The following is a 23,908-nucleotide window of genomic DNA, read 5'->3' on the forward strand; positions in this document are numbered from 1 at the left end:
GTATAAAACACCTGTCTCCGGATTACATCTTCAAACTAAGGGCAACCATGACATCGGTGATAGAGAGGGAGAAGCGTTCATCCATGTATACGGGTAAGAGAGTCTAGCTAGCTACATTTTCCAATATTATACTTTCTAATTTTGTCAGAAAGTCGTTTTCATTGCCAGTTAAAGTGTACTGTTAACTAGCAAGCTGACGTTAGCTGGCTAGCTCGCTAGCTGACATTATGTGTATGATCTGTGTAGTAATGTTATTTGTATCTCAGAGATCCATTTGCATTGCTAGTTATAGCCTAATATTAGCAAGCTAGCTAACATTGAACCTAGTTGGTTAGCTTTAGCTACCTGCAGATTCATGTATGGTAGTAACGTTATGAGTTGGGATTATGTTTCATTGTTTAGCGAGCTAGCTAGCTACATGTGTAAACAAAAGACTCCACTATGCAAGTAACCATTTCACTCTACCATTTTACTGTATCCTATACATGTGACAAATAAACTTAGATTTTATTTAATATAGTGTGTTTACCAGAGACGGTAATGTGAAGAACAACATGACCTGCACCAAAGTCAAATTAGGATATAACGTTAGGCCAATGAGACAGTGTCCTAGTTAAAAAAGTATCCGGTAGTATGCCCTGCTTTTATTTCGTCACACGCACAACCGCAAGCTATTTTCTGTAATTAGCTTGCCATTAACTTGTAAATAATGATCTTGTTGTGAGTTTATTTTCCTGTAATAATGCATACAAATTAGCTTAAGTTAAGACGTTGTCAGCTATGATATGGTCATTATTTGAACCTCCTAGCCAGCTAACTTAATTTAAAGCTAGACATGAACCAAAATATTGTTTAGAAAGTTGCTTTTAGTTGGCTGATTTGCTCGATTAACATATACTAAATAATTGTTTTCATGGATGGGTTTATTGGTGTTACAATTTTAATTAAAAGAATGTTTATGATGTCACTGCGACAACTGATAAGAGATGTCGATAGACGTAGTATAAACCAGCCTTTAGTCTTGACATCTTTGGTTGCTTAGTACACTACCACACTCACTATGTTTAGCACATGGCCTCACGTGTGAATTCTTAAAAAATGGGTGAGACTAAAGCTTAAGAGGGTGTGAACGATGCTGAATGGTGTAGACAAATAAGAGCTCATCATTAGGTGTACCAAAACATCCAAGGGACATTTTCTCAAAACAGAATTTGTTTCCCCATTGTTCCTCAACTGTAGTGTATAATATAAAAAAAGGCTGTACTTTTATCCGATGTAAAAAGCGCTATTTCAAATTTTGATACATAAGACCGAATCGAGCCGGTCAGTCACACATCTCAAAAGAGCTCTTTGCAAAGACTCTGGAATGTATTGGAAACATGACACATCTGACCAGTAATGATTGTTTTTCAACAGGTTTTGATTGTACATTTCCCGTCAGGTATATATGTCCTAGGCTGCGTCATCGTACTGTAGGTTTAAATTAAGTGGTTTTGATGCTTCATTGCCTTTGATGCTTCAATGCCTTCTTACAAGATGTGATTATGTTGCTGTCTATGGATGTATTCCTGCCCATTCCTTTTCAAGCGAACAATGTTCACCAGATCAATTGTTTAATCAGCTGTTATATAGTGACTGCTAGTCAAAATTTCAAGCCTTCTTCGGATTGAAGTATCACTAATTCAAACATGGGTTGAAGCTTAGTTGAAAACCTTTCCTCACAATTAATGATTTGTGATTACAACAGATTGACTTCCACAGCAAGTATGTTAAGCCACACATTAAGTAGAGGAAATCTCACCAAAAGTCAAAAGTGCTTTGTTAGGAGTCAGCAGTTAATGTTTAACACCCATTGTACTGAGCTGAGTGCCTTGTAACATGGATACTAGGCCTACATTGGGATGCTAAGCAGTGAGCCAGAAAAGCACCCACATGGGTTTAGCTCCACAGGGTTTAGAGCTTTGGAACGTGGTCATGAGATGAATCAGACAGGTATTATAAACCTCAGAGATCTGCAGCTCTCTCAGCGACTATAAATTAAAACCTTCCCCATCAGAAACAAAACATTGTATACAGTGTTGCATCTGTCCCGTTAAAGATGTACTCTGGAACCTTAAACGCCCATTGCTGTCAAAAACGTGATTTTCCTGTGGTTTACATATATGTGACCCACCGCCTCGATTCGGTCATATGTAGCAACATTTGAAATTGTGATTTTTACATTGCATATAAGTAAGGACTCAGAGCTTCAAAATGGTATATCATAGTCTGCAGATGAGGAACAATGGGAAAGTATTTCTGCTTTGAAAGTTAATAAACTTGTAACCCCACTTTGATGAAATGGTCCTTGAATGTTTTGGTACACCTACTGGAGAGCTCTTCTTTGTCAATACCTATTCAGCATCGTTCACAACTTAGCCCCATCCATCTATTTAAGGATTCACATGTGATGCCATGTGCTAAACAGAGTGAATAAGGTAGTGTAATATACAACCAAAGATTTCATGAAAGTAGTAGCCTACAATAAAGAAAAACTCCAGGTAAAAATATGACTTTGGGTCATGTGAAAGAAATGCTATAACCAACCCCCAGCCACATCTAGCTAAGTGGATGGGTCACTATTGTCTAGACAGGTACAGATGTTCATGAAACACAATAGATGGCCATAATCACCCACAGAGACACCTGGCTAACTTGATGGGTCATGTAATCATTCTCATGCGAAGTGGAGTCTTTTGTTTAGACATGTAGCTAGCTAGCTAAACAATTAACCATAATCTCAACCCATAGCTACAGTACAAACAGATTGTCATAGCTAGCCACTATGCATTAAATGCTGGAGTATGAATCTACAAGTAGAGTTGAAGTCAGAAGTTTACATACACTTAGGTTGGAATCAATAAATCGTTTTTCAACCACTCCACAAATTTTTTGTTAACAAACTATAGTTTTGGCAAGTCGGTTGGGACATCTACTTTGTGCATGACATAAGTAATTTTTCCAACAATTGTTTACAGAGAGATTATTTCATTTACAGTGGGGGAAAAAAGTATTTGATCCCCTGCTGATTTTGTACGTTTGCCCACTGACAAAGAAAGGATCAGTCTATAATTTTAATGGTAGGTTTATTTGAACAGTGAGAGACAGAATAACAACAAAAGAATCCAGAAAAATGCATGCCAGAAATGTTATAAATTGATTAGCATTTTAATGAGGGAAATAAGTATTTGACCCCCTCTCAATCAGAAAGATTTCTGGCTCCCAGGTGTCTGTTATACAGGTAACGAGCTGAGATTAGGAGCACACTCTTAAAGGGAGTGCTCCTAACCGCAGCTTGTTACCTGTAAAAAAGACACCTGTCCACAGAAGCAATCAATCAATCAGATTCCAAACTCTCCACCATAGCCAAGACCAAAGAGCTCTCCAAGGATGTCAGGGACAAGATTGTAGACCTACACAAGGCTGGAATGGGCTACAAGACCATCGCCAAGCAGCTTGGTGAGAAGGTGACAAAATTTGGTGTGATTATTCACAAATGGAAGAACTATCAATATCCCTCGGCCTGGGGCTCCATGCAAGATCTCACCTCGTGGAGTTGCAATGATCATGAGAACGGTGAGGAATCAGCCCAGAACTATACGGGAGGATCTTGTCAATGATCTCAAGGCAGCTGGGACCATACTCACCAAGAAAACAATTGGTAACACACTACGCCGTGAAGGACTGAAATCCTGCAGCGCCCGCAAGGTCCCCCTGCTCAAGAATACATATACATGCCCATCTGAAGTTTGCCAATGAACATCTGAATGACTCAGAGGACAACTGGTGAAAATGTTGTGGTCAGATGAGACCAAAATGGAGCTCTTTGACATCAACTCAACTCGCCGTGTTTGGAGGAGGAGGAATGCTGCCTATGACTCCAAGAACACCATCTCCACTGTCAAACATGGAGGTGGAAACATTATGCTTTGGGGGTGTTTTTCTGCTAAGGGGACAGGACAACTTCACCGCATCAAAGGGACGATGGATGGGGCCATGTACCGTCAAATCTTGGGTGAGAACCTCCTTACCTCAGCCAGGGCATTGAAAATGGGTCGTGGATGGGTATTCCAGCATGACAATGACCCAAAACACACGGCCAAGGCAACAAAGGAGTGGCTCAAGAAGAAGCACATTAAAGTCCTGGAGTGGCCTAGCCAGTCTCCAGACCTTAATCCCATAGAAAATCTGTGGAGGGAGCTGAAGGTTCGAGTTGCCAAACGTCAGCCTTGAAACCTTAATGACTTGGAGAAGATCTGCAAAGAGGAGAGGGACAAAATCCCTCCTGAGATGTGAGCAAACCTGGTGGCCAACTACAAGAAATGTCTGACCTCTGTGATTGCCAACAAGGGTTTTGCAACTAAGTACTAAGTCATGTTTTGCAGAGGGGTCAAATACTTATTTCCCTCATTAAAATGCAAATCATTTTATAACATTTTTGACATGCGTTTTTCTGGATTCTTTTGTTGTTATTCTGTCTCTCACTGTTCAAATAAACCTACTATTAAAATTATAGACTGATAATTTCTTTGTAAGTGGGCAAACGTACAAAATCAGCTGGGGATCAAATACTTTTTTCCCCCCACTGTATAATTCACTGTATTACAATTCTAGTGGGTCAGAAGTTTACATACACTAAGTTGACTGTGCCTTTAAACAGCTTGGAAAATTCTTGAAAATTATGTCATGGCTTTAGAAACTTCTGATAGGCTAATTGACATCATTTGAATCAATTGGAGGTGTACCTGTGGATGTATTTCAAGGCCTACCTTCAAACTCAGTGCCTCTTTGCTTGACATCATGGGAAAATTAAAATTAATCAGCCAAGACCTCAGATTTTATTTTGGAGACCTCCACAAGTATGGTTCATCCCTGGGAGCAATTTCCAAATGTCTGAAGGTACCACGTTCATCTGTACAAACAATAGTACGCAAGTATAAACACCATGGGACCACGCAGCCGTCATACCGCTCAAGAAGGAGATGCATTCTGTCTCTTAGAGATGAACGTACTTTGGTTCGAAAAGTGCAAATCAATCCCAGAGCAACAGCAAAGGGCCTTGTGAAGATGCTGGAGGAAACAGGTACAAAAGTATCAAGATCCACGGTAAAACAAGTCCTATATTGACATAACTAGAAAGGCCACTCAGCAAGGAAGAAGCCACTGCTCCAAAACCGCCATAAAAAAGCCAGACTACGGTTTGCAACTGCACATGGGGACAAAGATCGTACTATTTGGAGAAATGTCCTCTGGTCTAATGAATCAAAAATAGAACTGTTTGGCCATAATGACCATCGTTATGTTTGGAGGAAAAAGGGGGAGGCTTGCAAGCCGAAGAACACCATCGCAACCGTGAAGCACTGGTGTGGCAGCATCATGTTGTGGGGGTGCTTTGCTGCAGGAGGGACTGGTGCACTTCACAAAATAGATGGCATTTGAGGGAGGAAAATTACGTGGATATATTGAAGCAACATCTCAAGACATCAGTAAGAAAGTTAAAGCTTGGTCGCAAATGGGTCTTCCAAATGGACAATGACCCCAAGCATACTTCCAAAGTTGTGGAAAAATGGCTTAAGGACAACAAAGTCAAGGTATTGGAGTGGCCATTACAAAGCCCTGACCCCAATCCCATAGAAAATTTGTGGGCAGAACTGAAAAAGCGTGTGCAAGCAAGGAGGCCTACAAACCTGACTTAGTTACACCAGCTCTGTCAGGAGGAATGGGCCAAAATTCACCCAACTTATTGTGGGAAGCTTGTGGAAGGCTACCCGAAACATTTGACCCAAGTTAAACATTTTAAAGGCATTGCTACCAAATACTAATTTAGTGTATGTAAACTTCAAACCCACTGGGAATGTGATGAAAGAAATAAAAGCTGAAATAAATAATTCTCTCTACTATTATTCTGACATTTCAAAATCTTAAAATAAAGTGGTGATCCTAACTGACCTAAAACAGGGAATTTGTACTTAGAGTAAATGTCAGGAATTGTGAAAAACTGAGTTGAAATATATTTGGCCAAGGTGTATGTAAACTTCTGACTTCAACTGTAGCTAAAGCTAACCAACTAGGTTAAATGTTAGCTAGCTAGCTGTGTTTAACTTGCAATGAAACCACTTTCTGCCAAATTAGAAATGTGTAATATCTGAAAATGTAGCTAGACACTTACCTGTATACATGGATGAATGCCTCACAGCAGTGTCTCTTTTCCATTTGGTTTGTAGCTAGCTACAGCTTGTTCAGCACATTGTTGTGTCAAGTCACTCCGGTTCACACATGAAGGAGTCCATCACAACTTTTCCCACTGATCTTTGTCCATAGTGCCTGCTAAATTCTGGGCAGCAATGTTGTTGAGAGTAGAAGTAACCCTTTTTCAGATCTCCATGGCTAACGTTATATCTTTCATAAAAGCCATGGTAGCAAGGATTATCTATACATACTGAGCAGCTCATGTTATAGACAGACGCGTGCTACATGGCAGGCCAATCCGAACTCATCTCTCTGCATATGCAGCCCATCCAATATCTCAGCCAATCATGGCTAGTGGGAAGGTTCCTGGCTTTTTCCAGATGGCATACAAGTTTGTTATTAAGGCACGTGAATTGTCACATGTTCCAGAAGGCATTTCTGCCAAAAAACATAAAACTTAAAATGCCTCTCCTGTGAAGTAGTGACATGTGACATAAGCCTAGCTTCTTGAAACAGTTCACATACAGCATTTCCCCACTATGAGGTTGGAATAATAATGTGAAATTGTGAAAATTATGAAACTGCACTTTTATTGTAAGAACTGTTTGAAAAAACGGCCTGAAATTGTAGCCTGTTTTGGTGGAATCAAGTTTTGCCCTTAGATATTAATAGTCCAATACGAAAGAGAGTTCCAAACCTCCCAATAACAGCGAGTTTTCAGTTTTTCCCTCCCCACTCTAACCACTCCCAGACAATCATAGCAAAATTCTTGAATGAAAAATTGCTCTTTGCTAAGAAATTATTTTTGTTTATTTTTGACAAATTTAATTGCAATCAATCACAGTAAGGTACTTAACTGTTTCCCAAAAAATATTTGATATTGAGATAAAAATGGCTACATTGGACCTTTAAGCACAATACATTTGTAACATATTGCATGATTTGGATTGGTAACATATCAAACCAATTGTAAAATTTGGGTGATATCATATGAATTGCAAAATACGTAATATATCACACAAAATGGATGACAATAATGTTTTGCTTAAAATGTTGATATACTACACTAAACAAAAATATAAATGCAACATGTAAAGTGTTGGTCCCAATTGGATGACGTTGTACACCAAAAACTGGGATCCGTCTTGGCTCGTGAGCACCACTTTCAAAACTACTGGCTGAAATTATACAAAAGTTTGACAGTGCATCGTTAAGTTTCCCAATATAACTGTTTGTGGAGAGGTTAGAACTGTTTTTGGAGAGATCCAGTGGTGTAGTGAGGGTATACGCTGTATACCCACTTATATTTTAGTGAGCATTGTGTATACTCACTTCTTAATCCCCACGATGCGTGTCAATGTAGTGTAGTGGAGGTATACGCCGTATCAATTAATAAGGCTGATGGAACGGATCAAAATGTTTGGCTTAAAATGTGGATAAACTACACTGAATAAAAATATAAATGCAGCATGTAAAGTGTTGGTCCCATGTTTCATGAGCTGAAATAAAATAAAAATTCCATACACACAAAAAGCTTATTTCTCATTTTTTTTGCACAAATTTGTTTACATCCCTCTTAGTGAGCATTTCTCATTCGCGAAGATAATCCATCCAACTGACAGGTGTGGCATATCAACAAGCTGATTAAACAGCATGATTATTACACAGGTGCACCTTGTGCTGGGGACAATAAAAGGCCGCTCTAAATTGTGCAGTTTTGTAACACAACACAAGGGAGTGTGCAATTGGTATGCTGACAGCAGGAATGTTCACCAGAGCTGTTGCCAGAGAATTGAATGTTCCTTTCTCTACCATAAGCTGCCTCCAACGTCGTTTCAGAGAATTTGACAATTATGTCCAACTGACCTCACAACTGCAGACCACGTGTATGGCGTCTTATGGTCGAGCGGTTTGCTGATGTCAACGTTGTGAACAGTGTCCCATGGTAGAGGTGGGGTTATGGTATGGGCAGGCATTTTAGTCACAGCAATGTGTACATGTTAGAAGGCCTACAAGTGAATGTTCTAAAATGCAATTTGCATGAAAACACTGTTCTAAAATGCGCACCGCTCCTGTGAGTGGTTTCATGGACAGAGATGGAAATATCCGTTGGAAATTTAGAAAGAGGGGAGATCTAAAGATGCAACAACTATCATTGGTTGCTAATATGACTAGGATAATGCATTTGGCTGCTAGACAATGAAAGAAAGTTGAAAGAAAACCAATAGAACAGGAGAACGAATATGAGGAAGTCTTTATAAAATAATTGGCTCCACGTTTCTATGGTGGGATTTTGACTATAGGCTACTTTGAAGCAAGGTAAGACATGCTTCTTAATATGAAGTAAAACCACCAGGTTTCAAACAATTATGTAACAGGAAAAATATAGATGCTAATGATAAGCTTAACCATCTTATAGTAGATGGAAAGGCTTTCCCAAAAACCTTCTCAATTAAATGTTAACTAGCTACAAAGTAGCCTGGCAGAATACCATGATTATTTGCATCAATCCAGTGGCCATTTGCTGTGCAAACTCCATCTCATATGCTAAAGAAACACTGCTAACAGTGCTAGGTGCTGAGCACTTGAATTGAAGGGTAACTACACTCAAAAATCAAAATTTCTTAGATTTTTCCCAGACCTGAAAAGTGGTCTCATGATGTGATATAAACATTAGTATGGACTTAGAACATTAATGTTGTTGTTTTTCTATTAAAAAAGTGTGACTTTGAGAGTGAAAACCTGAATATTTTGGAAACATTTGAATAATTAGAATTTCTGTCTCAGTTGAAAACCTCATTTATCTGCTTCAACAGTAGGCCTACTTGCACAGTACAGCTTGGGTTGGTCTGACTGTGAAAATACCAACATGGGATTTATCATTGTTTGTCGTTCAGAATGTATGTCACTGTTTCTCATAAAAACTAATTCACACAGGGCACCTTTCCTTCGCTGGGTGGGCCGTTTGGGAAATGTCTGGCAAAATTTGAGTATACCTACTTCTCCAGGCACAACCACACCACTGGAGACATCATAACTGTTTTTGGAGAGATATGAAAGGTTTAGTGGGCTCTACTGACTTTCAATGCGGGGTCTAGCTTTACTGTAGAATATTGCTCTAATATCTGTTTACTTTTTGCACTTTACTTTAGTAACCCAGGATGGTGTCTCAGAGTGTGGAGAGAAACACCTATCCCACTCATATTTATAGAATTGATTATCAACTATGACACTAGTGCTAGAGCTAGCTAGTATTGGAATTAGCACTTGAAAGCTATGATAGAGAAGCATGAGGCATACACACACACACACACACACACACACACACACACACACACACTTCACTCTCTCTCTCACTCTCTCTCTCTCTCTTTATCTTTCTCTCTCTCTCTCTCTCACACACACTGATTATGTCTATTCTGCATTTACTGTAAAATGAAAACATAACACCAACAAGCACAGCGGCTGTATCTTGTTCTATCTATTTCTCCATTATAGTAAACATATTAAAGCTTTCAATTGCTTTCAGGAGGACTGCAAAAGCATGTAATGGTGTTTATTCCATCCCCTATTACGCTTCGAACACAGCAACAGCATCCTTGCGCAAAATAGAATGCAGCATCATCTGGATATGTTGCAACGTTCACCTTCTGCTACTATTTCTGTCAAGCCGTCTACGCATACAGTTTGACGCATACGTTGGATACGTATGCACCACATAGAACGCACCGCAACTGCCTCTGCAACGCAATGCTGCAAGGAAAACACAGCGTTTCATTGGAAATGAATGTAATTCTGGTGTACCAAATGCAATGATGCTGTCGATGTTTTCGAAGCGTTAGGGTCACTATGCTGCAGCAGAACTACCCAGGAAAGACTGTCGGATGTTAACACTTCCCAGTCCAGAAGGCTGAATATTCCTGCCACATTAACTTTAAAGCATGGTTACAATAACTGCAATTAAACTACTAAACTCAGAAGAAAAAAAGAAAGATATTTTTTTCAGGACCCTGTCTTTCAAAGATAATTCGTAAAAATCCAAATAACTTCACAGATCTTCATCGTAAAGGGTTTAAACACTGTTTCCCATGCTTGTTCAACGAACCATAAACAATTAACGCACATGCACCTGTGGAACGGTCGTTAAGACACTAACAGCTTACAGACGGTAGGCAATTAAGGTCACAGTTATGAAAACTTAGGCCTTTCTACTGATTGGAAAAACACAAAAAGAAAGATGCCCAGGGTCCCTGCTTGTCTGTGTGAACGTGCCTTAGGCATGCTGCAAGGAGGCATGAGGACTGCAGATCTGGCCAGGTTAATAAATTGCAATGTCCGTACTGTGAGATGCCTAAGACAGCGCTACAGGGAGACGGGATGGACAGCTGATCATCCTCGCAGTGGCAGACCACGTGTAACAATACCTGCACAAGATTGGTACATCCGAACATCACACCTGCGGGACAGATACAGGATGGCAACAACAACTGCCCGAGTAACCCCAGGAATGCACAATCCCTCCATCAGTGCTCAGACTGTCCGCAATAGGCTGAGAGAGGCTGGACTGAGGGCTTGTAGGTCTGTTGTAAGGCAGATCCTCACCAGACATCACCGGCAACAACATCGCCTATGGGCACAATCCCACCGTCGCTGGACCAGACAGGATTGACAAAAAGAGCTCTTCACTGACGAGTCGCAGTTTTGTCTCACCAGGGGTGATGGTCGGATTCGCGTTTATCGTCAAGGAATGAGCCTTACACCAAGGCCTGTACTCTGGAGCGGAATCGATTTGGAGGTTGAGGGTCTGTCATGGTCTGGGGCGGTGTGTCACAGCATCATCGGACTGAGCTTGTTGTCACTGCAGGCAATCTCAACACTGTGCATTACAGGGAAGACATCCTCCTCCCTCATGTGGTACCCTTCCTGCAGGCTCATCCTGACATGACCCTCCAGCATGACAATGCCACCAGCCATACTGCTCGTTCTGTGCATGATTTCCTGCGAGACAGGAATGTCAGTGTTCTGCCATGGCCAGCGAAGAGCCTGGAACTCAATCCCATTGAACACGTCTGGGACTTGTTGGATCGGAGGGTGAGGGCTAGGGCCATTCACCCCAGAAATGTCTGGGGACTTGCAGGTGCCTTGGTGGAAGAGTGGGGTAACATCTCACAGCAAGAACTGGCAAATCTGGTGCAGTCCATGAGAAGGAGAAGCACTGTAGTACTTAATCCAGCTGGTGGCCACACCAGATATTGACTGTTACTTTTGATTTTGACCCCTTTTGTTCAGGGACACATTATTCAATTTCTGTTAGTCACATGTCTGAACAAGTTTCACAGTTTATGTCTCAGTTGTTGAATCTTGTTATGTTCATACAAATATCTACACATGTTAAGTTTTTGCTGAAAATAAACACAGTTTACAGTGAGAAGACGTTTCTTTTTTTGCTGAGTTTGTGATTAAGTTAAACAAATACATTGACAGTAGCTCTAAAACATCTAGTTTTTTGCCAGTGTCCTGTATGCATTGTTTGTTTACAAAGCTGCTGTGCTGCTTCACTCCAACACACAAATAATTAATTAATTAATCAGTTAATTAATAATACAGATGGCTAGCAAAAAGCTAACAGAGACAGGCCAACAGGTAATAGAAAGGTTCAAGAAGATAAGCTTGTGGCAGCTGCAGGTGTGTTTAGTGAGTGCTTCTATCTCTGCCCGGCTCCTAGCTGAGGCATACCATGAGGCACGGAGCCCCAGTCCATTTGCCTGCGCTAATCACCCCAGTCATTATGAAGCGGGAGGACCCCTAGCTAGGACTGATTACATCTCACAGTGTGTAATGAATATCTACTACTTTTTTCTGGCAGGGACCTCACAGAGACATTAGCTTACTCTCCAGCTCTTCTGTTCCAGCTCCAGCTCTCTTCTTTATTCCAGGTGACGGGGTAACAGAGACAGTAACAGTAGTCGTTTGTGGACAGCGTGCAATATCATGCAAGGCCGGCTCACTTAACGTCACGTTGAGGGACGTCCAGTTTGGGTTACTGGACCGCTAGCTGCAGGAGCGGGTGTGTGCTGAGGAGATTTGGTTACGGTAGCAGAAGGGTTGTTGTGAGGAGAGGGTGTTTCTATGGAAGGCTGTCAGCAGGTGAAGGTTCAGTCTGGGACGTCTTTGACCTGGCTTTTACAGGACCTGGCCCTCAGGCTAACAAGGTTCTTTGTAATGCCTCTGCCCTGTCAATTAGAACAAACACTTAGAGCTGTCAGTCGAATTATCACACCTTTTACATAATTATTGTAGTATTATAATTGATTAGACAACTAGAACAAAACACAATGAAATTGTGCGTTTCGCAGTGCAGGAACAAAGTTATGTTTTTGAATTAAGATGTAACAAGTTAAACCATCTACAGCCGTTATTGTTGTAATCAGACTATAGTGAAGGGTCTGTATACATGCTGATAAACACATACTCCTGATGGTGCAGTCTCTTTGTTTACGGCAGCATTTTTATGGTAAAAAGTGCTGCTTACACTCTTAGAAAAAAAGGATTCCAAAAGGATTCTTCAACTGTCCCCATAGGATAACCATTTTTGGTTCAAGGTAGAACCCTCTGTGGAAAGGCTTCTACAGTGCATTCGGAAAGTATTCAGACCCCTTGACTTTTTCCACATTTTGTTACATTACATCCTTATTCTAAAATGTAATAAATCATTTTTTGTCCTCGTCAATCTACACACAATACTCCATAATGACAAAGGGAGAACTGTTTATTTTTTTATTTTAGCAAATGTATTAAAAATGTAAAAACATGAATACAGTATTTACATAAGTATTCAGACCCTTTGAAATGCAACTTGAAATTGAGCTCATGTGCATCCTGTTTCCATTGATCATCCTTGGGATGTTCCTACAACTTGACATGATTTGGAAAGGCACATACCTGTCTATATAAGGTCTCACAGTTGACAGTGCATGTCAGAGCAAAAACCAAACCATGTGGTCGAAGGAAATGTCCGTAGAGCTCTGAGACAGGATTGTGTCGAGGCACAGATCTGGGGAAGGGTAGCAAAATAATTCTGCATCATTGAAGGTCCCCAAGAACACAGTCCTCCATCATTCTAAAATGGAAGAAGTTTGGAACCACCATAACTTCCTAGAGCTGGCCGCCTGGCCAAACTGAGCAATCAGGGGAGAAGGGCCTTGGTCAAGGAGGTGACCCAGAACCCGATGGTCACTCTGACAGAGCTCCAGAGTTCATCTGTGAAGATGGAGAAACTACCAGAAGGAGAACCATCTCTGCAGCACTTCACCAATCAGGCCTTTATGGTAGAGTGGCCAGATGGAAGCCACTCCTCAGTAAAAGGCACATGACAGCCTGCTTGGAGTTTGCCAAAAATCACCCAAGGACTCTCAGACCATGAGAAACAAGATTCCCTGTTCTGATGAAACCAAGATTGAGCTCTTTGGCCTGAATGCCAAGCATCATGTCTGGATGAAACCTGGCACCATCCTTACGGTGAAGCATGGTGGCGGCAGCATCATGCTGTGGGGAGCAAAGTACAGAGAGATCCTTGATGAAAACCTGCTCTAGAGCACCTCAGGACCTCAGACTGCGGCAAAGGTTCACCTTCCAACAGGACAATGGCCCTATGCACACAGCCAAGACAACGCAGGAGTGGCTTCGGGACAAGTCTCTGAATGTCCTTGAGTGGCCCAGCCAGAGCCCGGACTTGAACCCGATCGAACATCTCTGGAGAGACCTGAAAATAGCTGTGCAGCGACGCTCCCCATCCAACCTGACAGAGATTGAGAGGATCTGCAAAGAAGAATGGGTGAAACTTCCCAAATACAAATATGCCAAGCTTGTAGCGTCATACCCAAGAAGACCTGAAGCTTTAACCGTGCCAAAGGTGCTTGTTACTGAGTAAAGGGTCTGAATACTTATGTAAAGTTGATGTTTCAGTTTTTTATATTTAATACATTTGCAAACAAATCTAAAAATCTGTTTTTGCTTTGTCATTATGGGGTATTGTGTGTAGATTGGTGAAAATTATTACTTTTTTAATCCATTTTAAAATAAGGCTTAAACGTAACAAAATGTGGAAAATGTCAAGTGTTCTGAATACTTCCGAATGCACTGTACATGGAACCCAAAACGTTTTTACTTGTAGCCAAAAGGGTTCTTCTACCGGGAACAAGAAGGGGTTCTTCAAAGGGTTCTCCTATGGGGACAGCCGAAGAACCGTTTTATGTTCTAGACAGCACCTTTTTTCTAAGAGTGTATAGTCTGATTTATGGTACCATGTGTTGTTTTCTTGTACAAGTTGTATGAGTTGCATATCTGCATGCATGATTGATTATGTTTTGTTTGTCATTAATTCACTTGATCAGTCAGATGACACACAGTACTGTACAGTATATCACTCACAATGCTTTGGGGAGGAGTTGGGCTATAATTGCGTCTAATTTTAAACTGATGATTTTGCAATTCTCAATATCTGTCTCCAAGGGGAGGAGTTTCAGATAAGTGATATTGGAGGCAAACTTTGTAAAGAACGATCCTGGTGAAGATTGTATATCAAACTCAAAGTAACTCATGGAAACTCTGTAGAGTGCTGAAACATGGACAGTTAAGCTACTACTGGTAAATATTTTGAAGGGTCATTAACAATGGTTTTAATCTCCTACCATGTTTCGTTCTCAGAGGTTTTAGTATCTAGCCCAGTGATCCTATTTAGGGACAGTTCCAGACATGCCAGGCCAGGCCATTTTATACAAATGGGATTACATCAATGAGGCTTGATGCCTCAGCCAAGTAGTGCAATGTGCAACATTGGAGGCCTGCATTGGGACCTACACTGACCCAATAACTGGAACATCCTTAGATGAGTCAAACACGCACACGTGCACACAAACAAACACATGCACACCCACAAACACTTCCACCAAACACACACACACACACACACAACACACACACACACACACACACACACACACACACACACACACACACACACACACACACACACACACACACACACACACACACACACACACACACACACACACTAGATGCCGTAATTGACTGCTTGATAAGTCGAGGCGTAGATTGATGGCTTGATGGTTTCTTTCTGCAGGGGTGGATGTTGTTTTTTTCTGGCTCTGTTCCAGTAGATGCTCAGAACATCTACTCAGTGATTGTGAAAAGACAATACAATGTATTTTCTTTCTTGTCTCGTCAGCTACTTGAACAGAGAGAGAGAGTCAGACTTTGGACAGGCATTTCCGAAGCACAGCTTATATGACTTATATCCACTCAGGATACACATGGACACAGCAACAACTGTTTTGAGTGGATATTGGAATTTACTGCAGCTTATTTCTTATAGACTAGCGGAGGTGGGACCAAGTCACTATTATTCGAGTCACAAGTAAGTCTCAAGTCACAAGATCTGAGTCTCAAGTCAAGTCCCAAGTAGAACGGGTCAAGACTCGAGTCAACTCCAAGTCTCAAGTCAAAAACAAATCTATACTGTACATGCAACGACTTGTTCAACCACAAATCGTTGTCTATTTATCGAGGCTACAGGACAGCCCTTTGCATTATTTTGTCTGCAATTATTAGCCTATGTAATTGTAAAATATGGATCTTGTAGTAGTGGTAAGCGCATGAAATCAGCAGAAGGCAGGTTGACATGCTCAGAGTGTAGATGTATTTACAGGTCTTGGTGATCCAATGGTGAAAGCGCCATATCATACAAAATATACAAATAGATTTATGAAATACACACAGGCAATAACCCAAAAGAAATAGCCTCTGTATCAGGCTTAACCTGTCCTATCTGAGAAACCAAATCGAGTCTGTCTAACAGGAGCTCAAAATGAAAATGTATTGTAGTAGGCCTAAAAAACATGAAATAGAAATGTCTACGTGTTGCAATAAACAGTAAGGTAATGTAATGATGAAACACTTGCAATTATTGTAGTATTAGATGGAATATAGATTTACCACATAAGGTCTATGCATTTCAACGTGTGAAAGCAAGAGCAAACATTTCAGCAGGAGAAAAAAAGCCCTCTCCACTGGCGGGAGTTTTGAGACTGCAAGTGAAAAGCAGTGCCTATGGTGCGTCTTCGCCACAGTAATTGTCACGGCTGTCGCCAGGAGAAGAGGACCAAAGTGCAGCGTGTGTGTCGTTCCACATTTTTTTTACTCTGTGAAACTATGCAATACATGAATAAACAAAACAACAAACCGTGACGCAGAGGTAAAACAAACACTACTCAAAAATAATCACCCACAAAACCCAGGTAGAAAAACCCCTACTTAAGTATGATCTCCAATTAGAGACAACGAGGACCAGCTGCCTCTAATTGGAGATCATCCAAACCAACACAGAAATACAAAAACTAGAACCTAACAACATAGAAATAGAACACATAGAATAAACCCCCCTGTCACGCCCTGAATAAACCCCCCTGTCACGCCCACGCCCTACTCTACCATAGAAAATAACAGCTTACCATGGTCAGGACGTGACAGTAATATTTGATTTTAACAACAAATTACAATCGCAAGCTTCATAAGTAAAATATCAATATCAAGCAATTGTTACATACCAAAAGACCAGTAGACCTACAGTATGGTAGTAATTGTTAAGTTAATATTATTGATCACCAAACAATTTTTGGAGCTGCATATTTATTTATTATGGCAATCTTCTCTCTCTACAATTTGTTTGTGCTGCACCCGAACAGCAAATCAGCAATTTGTTCTCTAGCTCACCCAACCTGTGTTGATTGACAGTTTGCTGGTCCAATCAGTGTGCAGAGTGTGCGTTTCACTAGGCAATCTGTTGAAGTTTTTTTGCAAGGGCGATGCTGCGGCTACCATCTCTTGCTGCGTGTAGATTAATCCATGTGCCACAAAATGAGTGACAAAACATTACAAAACCTGGCCAGATAATTTCAAGTCATCAGTCTCAAGTTAAAGTCTAGTCCAGAGTCTTGAGGCTCCAAGTCCAAGTCAAGTCTCAAGTTATTTTATTTTCTATCAAGTCATCAAATTTGTGACTCAAGTCCAAGTCATGTGACTCAAGTCCACAACTCTGTAGACTAGAATATAGCCTTCTACAGGAAACCTCGGAAATCTGTTGTATGGCCCTGACCAACAGGCAAAATGTTCAACTGAAGTTAGGTTGTAATGCCAAAGTGTCTTTTCAGCTTTGTTGACCCCTACTTATATACATCCAGTATATACATATGCTCAACCTTTGTACTGTAGAATCATCAGAACATGGAAAAACCTCTTCAAATGCCATGTCCTGCATGTAAATCTTTAGTTGCCGAGTGTGATTGATATCAAAAGTCATCCTCGTTATTGACGAGTATGAAGACAAGCTTGAAGTGGCTGCCAGCAGATGGGATGTTAAAAGAGATTATACAGGTACCATGAGTGTTAGATCAGCTCTTCACTCGTTTCATGTGTAATGGAAAGATATGATTCCCTTTTATCAAGACACTTCCGACACTCAGAAGCAGAAAAGAGCTAGTCGGGGAAAAAGAAAGTCTGATGAAAGAGAGGAGAAGGAGATGAGAAGCTGTTCTTGTTTTTATTTCAGATGGAGTAGGGCTCCTACTGTACCCTCGCTGGATAAAGCCCAGCCTTGTCAGTCTCCATGTTATCCATAACCGTGATTGCTTCACTCCCCCCACCCCCCTCCCCCCTCGGCACAATCTGTTTGATCTCACTGCTTCACTTCCACTATGTTATTCCGGCCACATAAATGTCCTACAAGAGATACTGACTGAAATACAGACTCGCAGCAGAGATTAGAGGTTGAGAATCATGTTGTAGTTACAGTATGTTTCCCCAGATGTTGTCATATAAAAAGTATCATCCAAAGTAAAGGACATAGTTAAACTTTACACATTCAGTAGTCAGTGGTGGAAAAAGTACTCAATTGTCATACTTGAGTAAAAGTAAAAATACCTTAAGATAAAACACAGTAAAATTCTACTTAAGTAAAAGCCTAAAAGTATTTTGGTTTAAATACACTTAAGTATCAAAAGTAAATGTAATTGCAAAAATATACTTAAGTATCAAAAGTAAAAGTACATTTTCAAATTGCTTATATTAAGCAAACCAGACGGCACAATTATCTTGTTGTAATTGTTTATAGCTAGCCAGCGGCACACTCCAACACCCAGACATAATTTACAAACAAAGCATTTGCGTTTAGTGAGTCCGCCAGATCAGAGGCAGTAGGGATGACCATTCAAAATGTAACGAGTACTTTTGGGTGTCAGGAAAAATTTATGGAGTAAAAGATACATTATTTTCTTTAGGAATGTAGTGAAGTAAAAGTTGTCAAAAATATAAATAGTAAAGTTAAGTACAGATACCCAAAAAAACGACTTAATTAGGTAGTACTTTAAAGTATTTTTACTTAAGTACTTTACACCACTGTCAGAAGTCCACCATCCCATTGGTGTAGTTGGAGCAATTGTGATAAACAAAAGAAGGAACGGAGACATGACATCAACTAACAATTTTCTCATTTCACCACCATCTTCCTCCAATACCATCAGCATGTTCCTTTAGAGTCACAGTAAAGCCTGGGTTGTGGCTAGAAAACATGCTCATGGCTTTGTTAACCTTGTACGCCAGGAAAACATTCAGTTGACTCACTATGCCACCAAGTTTGTGCTCCCCTTATTCTCTTCTCCTAGAGTCACATGGATTTCTTTCTCCCCATGAGGACAGGGATGTTATGACAGACAGTTTAGGCTCAGACAGGAAGTAATCTGGGGAGAATCCTGAAAGATGGCCCTCCCCTCTCTCCAGAGTTTCTGGGCCCTGAAGACTGGCTTCAAACGTGTACTGATCAGCCCTGTTAAGACAGATAGATGTACATGGGAAATGAACCTGGCTTCAAAGGGAACACCACTGGGATGAGAGCGAGAGATATGAAGAGGCAGAAAGAGAGAGAGTTGGAGAGAGAGAATACATACAAAAAATGTCATTGTCGCAGTCGAAGAAGAGATACAACAGCTGGGGTTGTTCTCCATTATCCCCTGGTGTAATCCGCTAGTTATATCTATGATTTGTGTGCGTGCTTGTGTGTCTGTCTGGATGTAAGTCTCCCTGGATAAGAGCATCTGCTAAATTACAAAAATGTAAAACATTTAAATGTCTGTTTGTCTTGGTGGTATGTATGTGTTCTTGTGTCACAAATAATTATTCTGTCAGCATATGTGCTAAGATGACTGACAGAGGTGCTGATATGGTCCGGGGGATATCTGTGACTGCTTGCCCTGCCACCGTATGGTTTAAAATCACATTTTGCAGCGTATCTCCTTCTCCCAGAATATATCGACTGAGGAAGTTCTGACTCAAAATACCCCTTACAGATAAAAGCTAAAACACTTATATTCTTCTCCAAGACACCTTGCATCTGTATAGGGAAATATATGTATGTGCTGTGCACTGTGTAATTCAATCACATAGGCTACATAGAGTGACAAGAACACACTAGGTGGTCTACTGTGATAGATGTGTCCAGCGAGGATTTGAATACACTGAAGAAGAAAAAAAAGGTTCTTAAATGGTTCTTCATCAGCTCTTAAGGTTCCTTGTAGAACTCTTGACTGATAAAGAGCTTTTGAGTTAAGTGGGGGGTTCTTGACATGGCATCTACTGTTCTTCAGAATTCTAAAAGGTTGAAATGTATGGAAGCCTGCAGATGTGTCCCTTTCATAGCATGTTCTCTGCTCATCAGTCAACATGCTCTGATTGATATGCATTACAATCTTTTTCATAAATATCCAAATGTTTTTTTTTTATTATAAAAAAATGCATGCTACTCATTGATATGTTTGAAAATTGTTGCTATAATGAAATCTGGTGGGTTAGGGCTTGCCATATACTGTACAGTAGCTGCATGGAAAGCCATGATTTCTCCTTGAGACATCAAATTGATGTTGAAAGCCCAGCAAAATGCTTTAACTGATTTATTTAATCTTCCTATGAACTCATAATGCTTTTCCAAGTCGCAGGTGTAGTACGACGTAGCATATCATCGCTTGACTCCAAAACACCTGTCGTCTTTCTTTTATACGGCATGACTAAAAACTGTGGATACGTGGTTTATGTCCTGCTCTCATCTGATCCTCTGAGGTAAATTGCAGCATAGCTACATCATCATCTGATGGAACATTTTGGTGAGTATCAAAGTTGGCTAGATTCATCTAGTGTAATTTATTATAAATTATTTTAAACCATATTCCTAAATGTCAGTAATTTGTCAGTGAACAGTATAGCTACTACCTAACTGATCTGGCTTGGGGGAGCACAGTAAGGTAGATAAAGTTATAACACAGACACAATGTTTAACCTGTAGTTATTAGTTAACATTAGTTAGCTATCTAGTTACCAGTATCTTTGGTTATATCGACTAACGTTAACTGTCTACAAGCTAGACAGTATTGCTTCTTTGGTTTACAGGGAACTCTCACACATGGTGCAGCTACCTAGCTAGCTAGCTATTTAGCACCATGCGATGTTAGCTAGCTAGCTACATTATCTAAGTTAGATATCTACCAAGCTTGGTATGCTCTCACCAAGTCAGATCACAAAAGTATCTCTGGCCAAGTCAGATGAGTTAGCTAGCTAGGTTGGGTTTTCCAAGTTAGCTAGAAAACAAACTTGTCAGTAATATCATCATGTGAGATGTTAGTTGTTTGAACCAAAACCAAACTTCTCAGTAATATCATCATGTGAGATGTTAGTTGTTTGAACCAAAACCTATCACTCGCTAAATACGAACAGTGACTTGCTAATGTTAGCAAAACACAGTGGTGTACAGCAAAATGTTATGCCCGGTGTAGCTAACTAGCTATTTACGTTAGCTAGCATCATACATGATGTTAGCTATAACATATTAAGCTGACAATATTGGGGAAGGGACACAATTGAATGAAATATTAGATAGATAGTAATCTTGGTGATTGTTGTTTCACATGTGAATCTGATTCATAAGTGGGTTGTCTGTTCAATTATGTTTTCACTTTTTAGTCAGCAATGCCATTCCTATATTATGGGCCAATGAGCACCTCACGCTGGCATTGAGAAATGTAGCTAGCTAGTAAGTGTTGCCAAACAGTGCCCCTTACTGCCAGTAAAAAATAATAGCATATTTAATGGGTAGTTTGTTTTAAGTACCAATTTATTAATTTCTCATTTAGTTAATGAATACAATAAATTAAAAAAGAATGAAGGTACATAATGTATTTACAATATATATGATGGAATTAACTCTTAGAAAGTCTCAACTGTTACTGTATGTTTTTGTGGTGAATTTGACATATTTGTCTGGTATTTTGAGGACTTATTTAGTTAATCTCATATAGTTTATGAATAAAATGCAATAGATTAATTCATTTACAGAATGTGTGTACATCATGGATTTACATAATTTATGGTTTATTCTCTTCTTGGAAGAGATGACAGCACTCATGCACAAGGACGTGGATAAGCTACTGATAATCAATCTGCATAAAATGGCAGTCAACGTAGTTGAGAAGGCCCCAAAGAGTCCCCTGAAGATGTTATGTGCCCAGTTGCTAGATGGCTGCCAAACAGAGGTGGAGAAAGTAGGTCTGTGGTTTTATATTATTACTCTTAAAGTTCAGTATAAAGTGGGCAGCTGCTAGGGGGGTCCACTGATTTTTCAATGGTGGTGGGCAGGCTAGGTGGCGCAACAGTGGATACTTATTCACACTTGAGCAGGGAATGTTAACGCAATGTTCAATAACAGTATAGGAAGTGTGATGAATTAAGATGTTTAATTCTGTTTTTCAGGCCATATGGTCAATAGAGCCATATTCCTGCTGCCATATATCTTCAAAGAGGATCAGCACAGTTGTTTGTGGTTACTTGTCGTTATGACATTTTGGAACACTCATTCGTTTTCTGTAAGCCATTAGTGCAGGGCTCTACAATTAGATTATTGTTCACTTCTTAGATTATACTGTACCTCTATTATTGAACAATGACTTCGTTTTAAATTGTACTTTGAAATGAATGGAAATTATACTTTGTTGGAAATTGTACTTTGAGTTTGAAATGAAATGATACTTCGTTTGAAATTGTACATTCTACTTTGTTTTGTGCTTGGTTGTGTAATAAACTATTGGTACATTTGAGATTTGTTTAGTCATGACTGATTATTTCAATACAGTTTAAAGAGTTAATGTATTTTAACAAAATTCCTGAAGAGCCACCATTTGAGAGAACCATTTGATTTAGGTTCTATACAGAAACTTTTAGAGATCTAAGTAGAACCATCAATGCTGTGCTTCAAAGGGTTGGGTTATGGTTAGGGCCAGGGTTCTTTTATAACTGTTTAATTGTTTCCTTGTGTAACCAATAATGGATCTTTGTAGAACCTTTAATGCTGGATCCTTGTGAAACTAATAATGGATCTTTGGAGCTTTAGCATTTTTTGTTTTGGTAGGGCTCTTTAAAGAACCATCCCATGTATGGTTCTTCAGAATGGCATCACTCTCAAAAACCCTATTTGGTTCCAACTTGCACCTTTATTGTTGATGCATTTATAATGTACCTGAACTGCATCTACTTCAGCTATATCTACAATGTATTGTGTTGGGATAATGTGATGTCTTCCCAATTCACACACGATAACGTACACAGAGAATGTGAGCAACACGCACATTGCCTGCACATGTGTCCCACTATGGCTCAGTAACAACCATGGCTTTTCTGTACAATTCTGTGGATGTGTGTCTGTCTTTGTTTGTCCGCCTGCGTGTGTAGCCTATGTACACGTGCGGTCGTAGCCTGTAATTTGAATGAGTATTACGTATGTCCATTATGAGCAGTCTTAGCTAACAGGTGTGTGCTGGACAAGAACACCTGGGCTGAAATGTGTTATCTCTGGCCATTTAATGAAGTGTCCCTCTTTTCCTCCCGTCCAGGTGGGCAGGCAATAACGTTTGACAGAAGATGCGACGGGGGCCATGTGTCTTCAGATGGCTGGGGATAAGCATGGCGCTCCTCTCTCTGACCACCTACAGCTGGGCCCAGAAAACAGAAGGTACAGTAGATGGACAGGCCTTAACGGGATGTGTGAAGTTGGGTATTATGACAGAAAATCAATCAATTTCCATTGTAAAATTGACAATTAAGTGTCTATTCTATTATATAGTATATTATATGTGCTGAGTGAAAACATGCATACTGTTTAAGGTAGACCTTTTCACTGGAGTGTGTGCCTGTGAGCTTTTTTGAAAAGCATAATAACAAAGAGTCCAGAGATTGGCTGGTAAGATGAGGGGGTCAGGACAAATGGCCAGGACAAATTGTCTGAGTTAAGCCAGGGGGCTGAGCAGTAGCTAATTACTTTCTTGGATGGATGTATAGATATTCTCTATGATACTTAATCACGGTGCACTCACAGTAAGCTCCCGAGTGTCAAGCCTATCCCTCGTCATCAATATGACTCAAAAGGCATTATGTTAAATATTTATACATCCCTCATTACTGTCAGTATAGTTGAATTAGCTGGAGAAGAGGATGCTCCTTGTAGTGTAATGTACTGTACAGTGAAAATATATACTTTCTAACACTTAGTAGAAAATGGAATCCATTAAAA

General features: G+C 40.1%; 1 protein-coding gene across 1 annotated transcript in view; it reads left to right on the forward strand.

The window, feature by feature from the left end:
* Positions 1–23,908, forward strand: part of LOC106577001 (protocadherin-15-like) — a 250,597-nt gene that overhangs the window by 12,813 nt on the left and 213,876 nt on the right. The window contains 1 exon segment of the mRNA XM_045700849.1: positions 23,232–23,350. Within this exon segment, the coding sequence (XP_045556805.1) occupies positions 23,260–23,350 (91 nt within the window). The 5' untranslated portion in view covers positions 23,232–23,259.

Source organism: Salmo salar, chromosome ssa18 (assembly GCF_905237065.1).
Source record: "Salmo salar chromosome ssa18, Ssal_v3.1, whole genome shotgun sequence".
Taxonomy (NCBI): domain Eukaryota; kingdom Metazoa; phylum Chordata; class Actinopteri; order Salmoniformes; family Salmonidae; genus Salmo; species Salmo salar.